The sequence below is a fragment of the Nycticebus coucang genome, chromosome 20 (genome assembly GCF_027406575.1).
Source record: "Nycticebus coucang isolate mNycCou1 chromosome 20, mNycCou1.pri, whole genome shotgun sequence".
NCBI lineage: Eukaryota > Metazoa > Chordata > Mammalia > Primates > Lorisidae > Nycticebus > Nycticebus coucang.
Window position 1 is genome coordinate 22,376,228 of NC_069799.1, and position 13,757 is coordinate 22,389,984.

A 13,757-nucleotide genomic window follows, 5' to 3' on the forward strand; every position below is an offset into this window, starting at 1 on the left:
AGACATTGCTGAATTCCTTGATCACTTCTAGGAGTTTTGTAGTAGAGTCCCTAGTGTTTTCCAGATATACAATCATATCATCTGCAAAGAGCGAAAGTTTGATCTCTTCTGACCCTATGTGGATGCCCTTGATTGCCTTTTCTTCCCTAATTGCGGTGGCTAAAACTTCCATTACAATGTTAAAAAGCAATGGAAACAATGGGCAGCCTTGTCTGGTTCCTGATCTAAGTGGAAATGATTCCAATTTAACTCCATTCAATATGATATTGGCTGTTGGTTTGCTGTTTATGGCCTCTATCTGTTTAAGAAATCTCATTTCTATACTAATTTTCTTATCTGATCATGAAGGGATGTTGGATGTTATCAAAAGCTTTTTCTGCATCGATTGAAAGGATCATATGATCTTTGTTTCTTTCTTTCTTTATGTGCTGAATTACATTTATAGATTTACGTATATTGAACCAGCCTTGAGACACTGGGATAAAGCCAACTTGATCATGATGTACGATTTGTTTGATATGTTGCTGGATTCTGTTTGTTAGGATCTTGTTGAATATTTTTGCGTCTATATTCATTAGTGATATTGGTCTATAATTTTCTTTTTTTGTTGGGTCTTTTCCTGGTTTGGGGATCAGGGTGATGTTTGCTTAATAGAACATGTTGGGGAGTCTTCCTTCTTTTTCTACATTTTGGAACAGTTTAAGTAATGTAGGTAGTAATTCCTCTTTAAAGGTTTGGTAGAATTCTCATGTGAAACCATCTGGTCCCGGACTTTTCTTTTTCGGAAGGTTTTGTATGGTTGATGTTATTTCCGAACTTGAAATGGGCCTGTTCAACATTTCCACTTGATTCTGGTTAAGTCTTGGAAGGTGACGAGCTTCCAAGTATCAGTCCATTTCCGTCAGATTTTCATATTACTGAGAGTAAAGTTTCTTGTAATATTCATTAAGGATTTTTTTGATTTCTGAGGAGACTGTTGTTATTTCGTCTCTGTCATTTCTGATTGATGAGATTAGAGATTTTACTCCTTTTTTCCTGATTAGGTTGGCCAACGGTTTATCTATTTTGTTGACCTTTTCAAAAAACCAGCTTTTTGATTTATTGATCTGTTGTTTGTTCTTTTGTTTTCAATTTCATTTAGTTCTGCTCTGATTTTGGTTATTTCTTTTCTTCTACTGGGTTTGGGGTTGGAGTGTTCTTCCTTTTCCAGTTGCTTGAGATGTCCCATTAAGTTGCTAACTTCCTCTCTTTCCATTCCCCTGAGGAAGGCTTGCAGCGCTATAAATTTCCACCTTAGAACTGCCTTTGCGTTGTCCCAGAGGTTCTGATAGTTCGTGTCTTCATTGTCCTTTTGTTCCAAAAATTTGGCAATTTCCTTTCTGATCTCATCTCTGACCCAGCTATCATTCAGCATGAGGTTATTTAATTTCCATGTTTTTGTATGAGTATGTAGATTCCTGTTATTACTCAGCTCAAGTTTTATTCCATGATGGTCCGAGATGATGCATGGAATAACTTCTATTCCTTTAAATTAACTGAGGTTAGATTTGTGCCTTAAGATGTGATCGATTTTGAAGTAAGTTCCGTGAGCTGATCAGAAGTATGTTTATTCAGTTTTGTTAGGATGAAATGTTCCGTTAATGTCTGCTAGATCTAAATGCTGGATGGTTAGATTTAAACCTAAAATTTCTTTACTCAGCTTTTTGTTGGAGGATCGATCCCTCACTGCCAAAGGAGTTTTAAAATCTCTGACTATTATGGAGCTGGAGGAAATCAAGTTGCTCATGTCTGTTAGAGTTTCTCTTATGAATTGAGGTGCATTCTGATTGGGTGCATAGATATTAATAATTGAAATCTCATCATATTGAGTATTACCCTTAACAAATATGAAGTGACCATTCTTGTCCTTCCTTACTTTTTTTGGTTTAAAGCCTATTGTTTCTGCAAATAAAATTGCAACACCTGCTTTTTTCTTTTAACCATTTGCCTGAAATATGGATGACCATCCTTTCACCCTGAGTCTGTATTTGTCTTTTAAGTTAAGATGTGACTCTTGTAAGCAACAGATATCTGGTCTGAGTTTTTGTATCCAGTCAGCTAACCTATGTCTCTTTAGAGGACAGTTTAAGCCATTCTCATTAATTGAGATTATTGATAAGTTTTGTGAAATTTTGGGTATCGAGTTTTTCAAAAGTCCAGTGGACAATTTTAACTTTTTCGCCATTGTAGAAGTTGGAGTTTGATCAGGAGTTTCTGAGTGAGTTTACGTTTGTAGTAGAGGATTGGGTTGGTCATTATGGAGGATAGATCTGAGATTATCCTGAAGAGTTGGTTTGGTTGTGGAAAATTTCTTCAACATTTGAATATCATTCAAGTATTTAATTTCTCCATCATAGATGAAAGTCAGTTTAGCTGGGCACAAGATTCAGGGTTGAAAGTTATTTTGCTTTATGAGATTAAAGGTCGATGACCACCCTCTTCTGGCTTGAAAAGTTTCAGCCGAGAGATCTGCAGTCATTCTTATGTTCTTACCTTTGTAGGTAATGGCTTTCTTTCGCCTAATAATCTTGAGAATTTTCTCCTTCATGTTGACTTTAGTGAAGCAATTATATTTCTGGGGTGCCGCGGACCGCCCTGTCGGTGGGTTTCAGTCCGAGGGAAAGCAGGGAGAAGGAGCGAGGAAGGTTGAAAGGTCGACGCAGGAATGACAGTCTGGCACACAGCACTTGGTGGAGTATGCAGCTGCATTTTACTGAGTTTAGAGGTTGGTATTTATACATTTTCTTTCCAAAGTTCAAACAATGTAATCTTTATTTTCCTTATGCTTGTAAATTATCTTTGTGTCTACATATGCGGTTTATCATGCATTACATGTTTTCAAGGTTTTTGCTTTGGAGGATGGTTTATCAGTAACGCCTGGTTACTCTTTTCATCTTAGGAATGTCAAGGCTTACAACTCCTCTCAGTTCTGCAACTCTTTTTAGTTTCTTATAATCTTGTTTAAAACAGTTGGACATATTCTTTTATGTATAATGCTTGACTACTTCTATATATTTTTTTATATATATATTTTTACTTCTATTAGTAACTATACTTTGATTCATAATTAATTGTTTGTTAAACACTAAACTACTCTATTGATTTGTATTACATATGAAAATTAGTGAAGTAAGATGTTTTTCTAAGTAAAGTTTTATTGCAGGTGGTAATGGTGCATGTTGTGTTGAAACATCTTGTTTTCTGAGTCTGTATTGTATCAGTCCACTGACATTTATGGTAGGAAAGTTCTGTTGTGCAGGTTTTCTTGGAGCCATTGGGTCTGGCACAGTCATACTTTCTGTGCTATATCTGGATCAGTAAACCATTGTGTTCCTTATTGATTACTTCATCAGGACAAACAGACATTCAGCACAACATGAAAGTCTTTCTTAACGAAAAAGCCATACCCTTTGAGTTTTTGCGACAAAAACAGCATGCTAGGCAACATTTCTGTTGCTGTGCACCCTGGGGGTGCTGGGGGCTTCGCTCCGGGGAGCACAGACCTCCTTTCCGTCGTTTTACAACGCGGACAGCGCCACCTCGCTGCGGCATGGTGCCGAGGGTGCGGCATATCCCCCTTTTTTGTTTTTGAAACGCAGTTCAAAGAGGTCTTGGCGTATGGCTTTGATGGACGAAAACAAACATTAAATAAGACACGGCAATAGTAAAACAACACAGAATACTAGACATCCAATAATAGCTATGAACACAATGTATTGGACCCAGGTTAATGGATTTAATGCTTTAAAATTATTAGTAAGAGACTGAGCCAGAGTATCTAGAGATGTGACAGGTAAATGAGCTTGACTTATAGCTGTAATGTCCTTTTGCAAATTATGTAAGTCATGTGTTATGTCATTATCTTTCCACACACCTTGAAGATGTGTTTGTACTTTGTTCCAGGATTCTGAGAGATTGTATGGTAAAGGGGTTACACAAATGGCTTGAAAAGCAGAATGGCATTTAGTTTGTAGTTTCTGTTGTATAAATTTTATGTCTTGCCCTAATGCTAAAACTACTTCTTCTAATACATTGAGTTTGGCTTCCAATTTATTATCAATGCTGGCTTGTGTAAGTAAGGCTAATGTTATGTTACTGTTTAAAGTGTTGACAAAGTGTGCTGTATGTACTTGTTGTACTAAAGCTGTAGTGGCTACAGCAAAAGTAGTAACTATAGAAATTAAAGCTAAAATGCCTAAAATTAATGCTGCTACAAATCTTTTAGGTCTGATTAATTCATTAAGTGTTTGTAATACTTGTAATGCTGAGTTATCATACCACGGGTCATTTTGTAAGTCTACTGGTAACATTACATAAGATGGTCTTTTCACAATTAATACAGTATTAAATAATTTTTCTGTAAACAAGTCAGTAGACGTAATACAATTTGTTACTTTACATGCAGTACAAGTTATTTGATAAGAATTTCTTAATTGAGTGATAGTGAGATGGGTATTGGGAGCTAACAACAATGCGTACGGATATCCCACACAAACTCTTACTGATATTGCTGCGGGTTTATTCATACCAGGTTTCTTTTCTAATATCATATTAGAGGCAGCAATCAGTCGAAATAAATCATAATGTATCTGGGTTTTATTTTGACTTTGTGCAACCCATATGGGTTCAACTAAGCCGGGTGAGAACCATCGTCTGATTGGTTGAGAGGTATCAGCTGGCCATTTATATTGGTGATATTTTTCTGGATTATCTAATAAGTATTTTTTATAATGAAAACAACAAGAAGTAGCAGAATAATCCCAAATTATCATTTTTGAGTTAATAGGAAAATGTTTACTAGCTGCATTTGGAAAACCACAAGACAGCCAAGTAGGAGTTTTTGTTAATGATGATTCCCAGAATTGATTTATATCTCTATATTTCTCATTACAATTGGGAATGGGTAGCCAGCTCACTTGTTGAAAAGTTTCATCATAAGTAGGAGTTCCTATAGTTTGTAATTCATATTCCCAAATATAACGTTTTTCTGCATCATTGGGATCTGGGGCATCAGTTAAGAATACTCTATAGCTAGTTGGTAAACAATATGGAGGGGCTTTACCTCTCAACGTAAAGCAGATGGGTGCAGAGTCTGCTCTTCCAGTAAAATTAACTAAAGTTGAGGCATGCCCTCTGGACTCTGAGTCCCATAATCCTCCTAACCGGAGGGTGTCATTAGTTAAGACTTTTATAGGATCTTGATCCAACCATCCCACCGGGTGTAATAGCGGTGGATTGGGAATGTATGCCCAATAGGCGGCACCCTCCGCTACAGGAGCGGATATTAAAGATAAGAAGGCTGTAAAATACATTACAGGAGTTAAAGGGTTATTCTGTGTTAACAACAGTTGTTTAGCCTGTTTAACCAAAGCTCTAACTTGTGTCCACGGGATCTTGGACACTCCCGGCGGCTGGACTTTCACTTTGTTCATCTGTTGCGCCAGGTTTCGCATCCGCCGCAGACGTCTCCTTTTGTGCCGAATTTTCCGGGGGAGATGGTTTGATGAGTCGATCTGGAATCCAGATGGGGGATTCGGCATCCTGGGGAAACACACAAGCATACCCTCGTCCCGAGGTTATCAAAACATCGGGGCCTTTCCATTGTCCTGATAATAAATCTTTCCACATTACTTTTGGACATATAGTGGCTGATTTTGGTTGCCAATGAATTAAAGCTGGTGTTTGATTGTCAGAATTTACATTCAAATGGTTCAAAACAAATAAAGCATGTGATAAGATATGATGAGGAGAGAAATATGTATGAGCCTTTTGTAGGCGTTCAATTTGTAGTTTTAATATTTGATTAGTTCTTTCTACAATAGCTTGTCCCTGGGGATTATAAGGGATCCCCGTGGAATGAGTAATTTTCCATTGAACACAAAAGTTGGCAAATGCTCGAGAAGTATAGGCAGGAGCATTATCAGTTTTCAGTTGAAGGGGTATACCTAACTGCTGAAAACAGTTAAACAGGTGTTGAACAACATCCTTGTAAGCCTCGCCATTTCTTGCAGAGGCACAAATATAATGTGAAAAAGTATCCACAGTCACATGTACATATGTTAATTTTCCAAAACTTGGCACATGTGTGACATCCATTTGCCATAAAACATTGGGGCGAAGGCCCCGAGGATTAACTCCAAATTTTAAAGGGTGATGAGTAAGGGGGCATGCTTTACACAGCAAGACTATTTGTCTTGCTTGTTCCCTGGTAATATGAAACATTTTTTGTAATGCGTTAGCATTTTGATGATGTAAAGCATGACTATCTTCAGCTTCAGTAACTGATGCCACTATGGTTCGTGTTAAGAGGTCTGCAGTGGCATTTCCTTGGGCCAAAGGCCCAGGTATATTTGTGTGTCCTCTTATGTGACCAATATAAAACTGGTTATTTCTTTGTTGAACTAAAGTTTGTAGCCTTTTTAATAAAGGTAAAATAGTTGAAGTCCCTGTTAAAAGAGAAGTTTCAAGGGCTGGAAAAAGGGAAGCAACATATTTAGAATCTGTATATAAATTAAACTTTTGTGTAAAGTTTTCAAAAGCAGTGATTAAAGCCCATAGTTCCGTTTGTTGAGCAGAAGTCTGTGCTACTTCCTTTATGAGAGGCGGCAGACCCGGACTAAAAACTACAGCTTTTCCTGTTGAAGAGCCATCTGTGAACAAAGTGATTACTTCAGACAGAGGCTGTCTGGAACACATAAGAGGAAACACAAGTGAAACTGTCTTTGCAAACTCAATCAAAGGATGTTTTGGATAATGATATAAAATTTGACCTGTGTAGCCTTGTAAGGCTAAGACCCAATCTTCATTATTTTGAAATAACTGTTCTATTTGAGTTTTATTATAAGCAGTTATGATAACATGAGGTTCTTTACCAAATAATTCTCGTGATCTCTTTCTTCCTTTGTCTATAAGTAATGAAATTAAAAACGGATAGTCTGCAATAATTTTAGCCTGAACATGTGGTAAATGAATCCATTCTAAAATGCCTTCCTGCCACAAGCAGGCTGTAGGAGTATATTCAGTAGAAAAAATGAGTAAAGACCATGGGTTTTGATAATTCACCTGTTTAATTTTAGCTTGACTAAGGGCTTGTTCAACAACTTCTATGGCCTGTAAAGCCTCTTTAGTTAATTGTCTTGGGGATCGTGGATTTAGGTCCCCCTGTAAAATTGCAAACAATGGGCTAAGAGTTCCTGTAGTAATCTTTAAATAAGGTCGAACCCAATTTATGTCTCCTAAAAGTTTTTGATAATCATTAAGTGTTTGTAGTTTATCTCTTCTTATCTGTACTTTCTTTTTTTTTTTTTTTTTTAGGAGCTCTTTGGACTTTCTTTTATTATGCTAAAATAGTGGTGCTTTCAGGATTTACATTATTGTACTCTCCAATACAAAGTATGGGGCATGTTAAAGTATACAGTACACCATTTTCATACATGTACAACATTGGTGGATGAAGAATGTCTCTTAGCAGTAATACTGGGTGTAGCGTCTGGTTTTACCAGCTGCATACTCAAGGACTATTATATAAGTAAAAATCTCTTGTGATACTGGAAAGTGATTAGAATGTGCAAACTGATATAGTAGCTTTCATCTGCCTCTTAAAGGGTACCACCACAGGAAAGTCCATTTAAGATGTTGGTAGGTTTAACAAAGTTGGAATGCTGGCACTGTTGAATTGGGCAACAGTTCTTCAGACCTGGCTCAGAGCTACAATGCATTTAGTATATTAAAGCAGCTGACATGATGACTTTTTGCGAGGCTTCCCAGGCACTGGAGTTTTTCTGTTAATTTGCCGCACTAGGTCATAAAAGATCTCATTAACATTTATTTTTGATTTCGCAGAAGACTCTAAGAATGCACAGTTGTTCCACTGTCTTGCTAGATTTTGACCTTGTTCCTTTCCTACAACTCTTTCATCTTCCAAGTCACACTTATTACCGACCAGAATCATTGGAACATCATCAGTGTCTTTAACTCGAAGAATCTGTTCTCTCAGGTCTTGTAAGTCATTAAATGTGGACTGTGCTGTGATTGAATAAACTAATGCAAAGCCTTGTCCATTCTTCATGTACAAATCCCTCATTGCTGTAAATTGTTCCGTTCCTGCAGTATCCAAGATCTCAAGCATACACTGCTGTGCATCTACTTCAACTTGCTTTCTATAAGAATCTTCTATCGTAGGATCATATTTTTCAACAAAAATCCCTTGAACAAATTGTACAGTCAGAGCAGACTTTCCAACACCTCCTGAGCCAAGAACGACTAGCTTATACTCACGCATGATGCAAATTTGTCAATACTTAGTACCGGCGCCACGGCTATCCTGTCGCTACCGCTGCCGCCGCTCCGGCTGCTTTACACGCCTGACTCTGGGTGAGGTTTGGCGGTGTCGCCTTGACGTCAGGCGTTCGGCCTCGCTCTCGCCTATCTGTACTTTCTGTGGGGTGATATAATCTGAATGAATCCATTGACCTAAATAGCTAAGAGGTTTATCTTTTTGAATTTTTTCTGGAGCAATAATTAGGCCAAACTTAGTTAATTGCTCTATGGCCTTTTCCAGCATAAGTTGTACTTGTGCTTGATGTTGGTGAGCTAGCAAAATATCATCCATATAATGAATGATATAAGCATCTGGAAATTGTGCTCGCAGTGCTGTTAAAGCTGCAGCCACAAACTTTTGACACAATGTAGGACTGTTTTTCATACCTTGAGGTAAAATTTTCCATTGATACCTTTTGAAAGGTTCTCGTAAATTTAGTGAAGGGACACTAAAAGCAAAACGAGGGCAGTCTTCAGGATGTAGGTTAATAGTAAAAAAGCAATCCTGTAAATCAATAATTATAATTGACCATCCTTCAGGTACAGCTACAGGGGACGGGAGACCAGGTTGTAAGGCTCCCATGTCTTCCATAATGGCGTTTACTGCCCTTAGATCTTGTAAAAGCCTCCATTTACCAGACTTTTTCTTTATAACAAACACAGGAGTGTTCCACGGGCTAGTGGATTCTTCTAGGTGCCCTTTATCCAATTGTTCTTGTACTAAAATTTGTAATGCCTGTAGTTTTTCTATTGTTAGGGGCCACTGACTAACCCATACAGGTATGTCCGTTAACCATCTTATTTTACAGGCATAATTTTCTGCAGTGGCCCCTATGAAAAATGCTGGTCATTTAACTGATCAGCAGTAACTAGTTTCATATCCATAACATGTAAGAGGTCTCTCCCCAATAATGTATATGGCAGAGAAGGTAGTACATATGGCTGCATAAAGCCTGTTTTTCCTTCATATTCCCAAGCAAGATAAGCTGTACTTTGCATAACTCCAGTGACTGAACCGAGGCCAACTAAGGAAGAACCGGTTTTCTGAACTGGCCAAGCCTGGGGCCAGTCAGAAGCTGCAATACAGGTTCTGTCAGCTCCTGTGTCCATCAGTCCTTTAAATACTTTTCCTTCTATTTTTATTTTTAGGAATGGTCGATCATACAAATCATGAATGAGAGCCACACATTCTTGATCAGTAGATCCGAACTGGCCCTGTCCCCTAGTTGTTTTTAAGTGAGAGGCAGGGAGTGGCACATATGGTAGTAACAATAGTTGTGCAATTCTTTGTCCTTTGTGTATTTGAGTAGTTTCTACTAAAGCTTTGACCATAACTTTAATTGTGTTTTGGGTATCTGAATCAATTACTCCTGGAATAACTTCAAAATGTTTAGTATAATTAGAACTCCTTCCTATTATAAGACCAACAGTTCCTGGCAACAACTGTCCTTTGACGGCAGTAGGGATTAATGTCACACCGTCCCATTTAGATAGAATTACATCTTTCTCACTAGCAAGATCTAAACCTGCACTGCCAGGAGTTCCTCGTGGAAGGTCATGAATAGTAAATTCAGGGGCTTGAGGATTTAATGTAGATAAGGGCTGTGTGTTACAAGCTACAGCCTGTTCTCCCTTGGGGCCTGGGCTGGGAGAATGCCCCTTATCTAGTTTTTTGATCTCTGTATGTTACGCTCTCCAGCAGCAGCATTGCCCTTGTCGGACAAGGGGGTTCCATCCTTATGAAATTTAGATTTACATTCATTTTTCCAGTGTCTGCCCTTCTTACAGCGAGGGCATAAGCCTGGGGGATCCCCCCTTGGCTTATTGGTGTTGGACCGTTTACAGTCCTTTTGAATGTGTCCAGGTTTTCCACAATTGTAGCAAGTAGGTATTGCATGTGGCGGGTCACAACTATAACAAGTATTGCTAGGGTTTTGTTGTCCCTTTCCTCCTTTATTAAAGGAGTTTTTTACATAGGCGCTGAATTTCTGACCCTGCATTGCTGCAGCAAATGCCATACCTTGGACAATTGCTGGTGAGGCATCTATACATGCTTTAACATAATCTTGTAATGTACCTGTCTTTCTGACAGGGCGTATTAGATCTTGACACAGCGTGTTGGCATTTTCCCAAGCTAATTGCTTAAGCAATAATGTTGTTCCCTCAGATGGTGGGAGCATTCTATTAATGGCTTCTTCCAGCCGAGAAATAAATTCAGGGTATGCTTCTTCCACGCCCTGCTTTATACCTGCTAAGGTAGTACTTTTGGTTCCCGGAGGAGGGAGCTTACGCCATGCAGCAACAGCATTTTGTGTAATTAATTCTAGAAATTGGCGTGGGATAGTGGTCTGAGCTTCAGTAGAAGCAAAATCATCCGTTCCCAACAACATTGATATGGTGGGCTGTAATCCCCTCTTTCCCTGATACTGTTTAATAGTTTCTCTTGATCTATCCTCATATTCTGTTCTCCATAAAACATATTCTCCCGGAGAGAGTGTGGCTTTGGCCGTTTGTTGCCAATCATAAGGAGTGAGCCACAGGCTGCCTATTATTTCTACAACTTGAAGAGTATAGGGGGCAGAGGCTCCCGAAGTACGAATTGCCTGCTGCAATTCTTTTAGTGTTTTTAAGGGCAGAGGTTCCCAGACCGGTGTTGCATTTTCATCGTCGGGCAATTTCACTGGAAAAGTGAAAGTAAAATCACCCTGCTGACGGGCTTCGCGTATCGCAGCCTGAAAACCCGGAGGGGGCAGCGGGGGCCACGGTGCGCGTGGACGAGGAGCCCACGGGGCTGGTCTGGTCCTTGCTATGTTAACAAATGCTGCCGGGGGATTCCGGTGATGATCAAAAAAATCACCTTCTGCATCCTCCTTTGCCATCTCATCCACCAAATCCCACTCATTACCAGACAAATCATCATTTTGTGGCGGTGGCGGCAATGGATCTTTCAGAGTCGGCGCGGAGGGAACTATTCCCTCAGTACGTGGCGCCAGCTCAGGCTCCGTAAGAGCCTCTGGAGGTACTTCATCATGAATGGGTGCTGCTTTAGCCTCAGGGCTTCCAGCCTCTGAAGCTGTTTCCCTTATAAACGCCTCCAAAAATGTATTGTCAGTTAAAAGTTTCCTAATTTGCAACCATAAGGGAAAGGCTTGAGGGGGCAAAGTATGCTCCCCATGCGCCCGGACATAAGCTCGCATTTCTCGTCCTACTCTTTTCCAATCAGATAGAGATAGCGAGCCCTCCTCCACGAACCAAGGACTAACCAATTTTATAAAATGCATAAGCTCCTCCAACCTTTTGAGGGACACATGGAACCCATTTTTAACCAACAAACGCTGTAGCATGACACTTAACATACGTTCTTCCTTAATTAATGCGTGACCCATGGTACCTGTTGATTGCTCACACTTAACCGGTCAGCCTTTACCGGCGGGACTGCAGCTCCCTGGTGAGAGTCGCCCTCAACCTTGAAAAAGAAAGAAAAAGAGAGAAGATTACCTGTCCTTCAGGTCGCTGTTCGAGGCGCCACCTGCCGCGGACCGCCATGTCGGTGGGTTTCAGTCCGAGGGAAAGCAGGGAGAAGGAGCGAGGAAGGTTGAAAGGTCGACGCAGGAATGACAGTCTGGCACACAGCACTTGGTGGAGTATGCAGCTGCATTTTACTGAGTTTAGAGGTTAGTATTTATACATTTTCTTTCCAAGGTTCAAACAATGTAATCTTTATTTTCCTTATGCTTGTAAATTATCTTTGTGTCTACATATGCGGTTTATCATGCATTACATGTTTTCAAGGTTTTTGCTTTGGAGGATGGTTTATCAGTAACACCTGGTTACTCTTTTCATCTTAGGAATGTCAAGGCTTACAACTCCTCTCAGTTCTGCAACTCTTTTTAGTTTCTTATAATCTTGTTTAAAACAGTTGGACATATTCTTTTATGTATAATGCTTGACTACTTCTATATATTTTTTTATATATATATTTTTACTTCTATTAGTAACTATACTTTGATTCATAATTAATTGTTTGTTAAACACTAAACTACTCTATTGATTTGTATTACATATGAAAATTAGTGAAGTAAGATGTTTTTCTAAGTAAAGTTTTATTGCAGGTGGTAATGGTGCATGTTGTGTTGAAACATCTCGTTTTCTGAGTCTGTATTGTATCAGTCCACTGACATTTATGGTAGGAAATTTCTGTTGTGCAGGTTTTCTTGGAGCCATTGGGTCTGGCACAGTCATACTTTCTGTGCTATATCTGGATCAGTAAACCATTGTGTTCCTTATTGATTACTTCATCAGGACAAACAGACATTCAGCACAACATGAAAGTCTTTCTTAACGAAAAAGCCATACCCTTTGAGTTTTTGCGACAAAAACAGCATGCTAGGCAACATTTCTGTTGCTGTGCACACTGGGGGTGCTGGGGGCTTCGCTCCGGGGAGCACAGACCTCCTTTCCGTCGTTTTACAACGCGGACAGCGCCACCTCACTGCGGCATGGTGCCGAGGGTGCGGCACTGGGGGATGACTTATTGGGGTTGAATAGTGCTGGGGTTCTGAAACTGTCTGCTATCTGAATTTCAGAATCTCTAGGCATGTCTGGAAAATTCTCCTTCATAATTTCATGCAGAAGGGCCTCACTGCCCTTCGAGGCCACTTCTTTGTTTTCCAGAACTCCTATCATTCGTATATTTGCCTTCTTCGAATTATCCCAGAGCGCTCTAAGAGAAAGATCCGTTTTTGCTCTCCATTTCTCTTTCTCTTTCAGAGTTTGGGAGCGTTCAAAGGTTTTATCTTTGATGTCAGAAATCCTTTCTTTTGCTTGGTCCATTCTGTTGCTGAGGGATTCTACTGTATTTTTCATATCTTTGAGGGCTGCAAATTCTTGCTTCAGTGTGTCTAAGTCTTTGGTGGTTTTGTCTTTAAATTCGTTAAATTCCTGAGAAAACTTTTGAATTTCTCCTCAGATTCCTAATTCCATTTTATCAATCTTGTATGCAATCCAAATTCTGAATCCGATTTCTGACATGTCTGCCAGTTATTTATGAATGGGATCTTCAATTACATCTGCCATTTCTTTCCTTTGGGGGGGTTGATCTATTCTGGTTATTCATGTTACCGGAGTTTTTCCACTGATTCCGCCCGATGGTTGTTTTACTACCTTTGATTTTTTCCCTAGGGTTTTGTTGAGGGCCCATTCAGTGTTGTAGCGTGAGAGACTGGGGCCCTGTCTGGTGTGGTGGGGCTGAGTGTTTCTGACTTATTGTCAGCTGGCTTCTTTTTGACCTCAGTGAAGCACTTACTCTGGGTTGAAGTCTCAGTTCTCTGAGTCAGCCCTACCCTGGATGTTTCCGTGGTCTGTGAGTCACCTCAGGCAAATCCTATACTCAGGTGTGG

General features: G+C 39.6%; 1 protein-coding gene across 1 annotated transcript; it reads right to left on the reverse strand.

Moving 5' to 3' along the window:
* Positions 1-7,352: 7,352 nt before the first annotated feature.
* LOC128572749 (ras-related protein Rap-1b) lies at positions 7,353-8,433 on the reverse strand. The gene has a single exon (XM_053572806.1). The coding sequence runs from the start codon at positions 8,318-8,320 to the stop codon at positions 7,766-7,768; it is 555 nt and encodes a 184-aa protein (XP_053428781.1). The 5' UTR covers positions 8,321-8,433; the 3' UTR covers positions 7,353-7,765.
* Between the last annotated feature and the right edge of the window lie 5,324 nt (positions 8,434-13,757).

What these genes read in the sequence shown, in the direction of transcription:
- LOC128572749 (XM_053572806.1), bottom strand. Translation starts at nt 8,320, where the DNA reads ATGCGTGAGTATAAGCTAGTCGTTCTTGGCTCAGGAGGTGTTGGAAAG.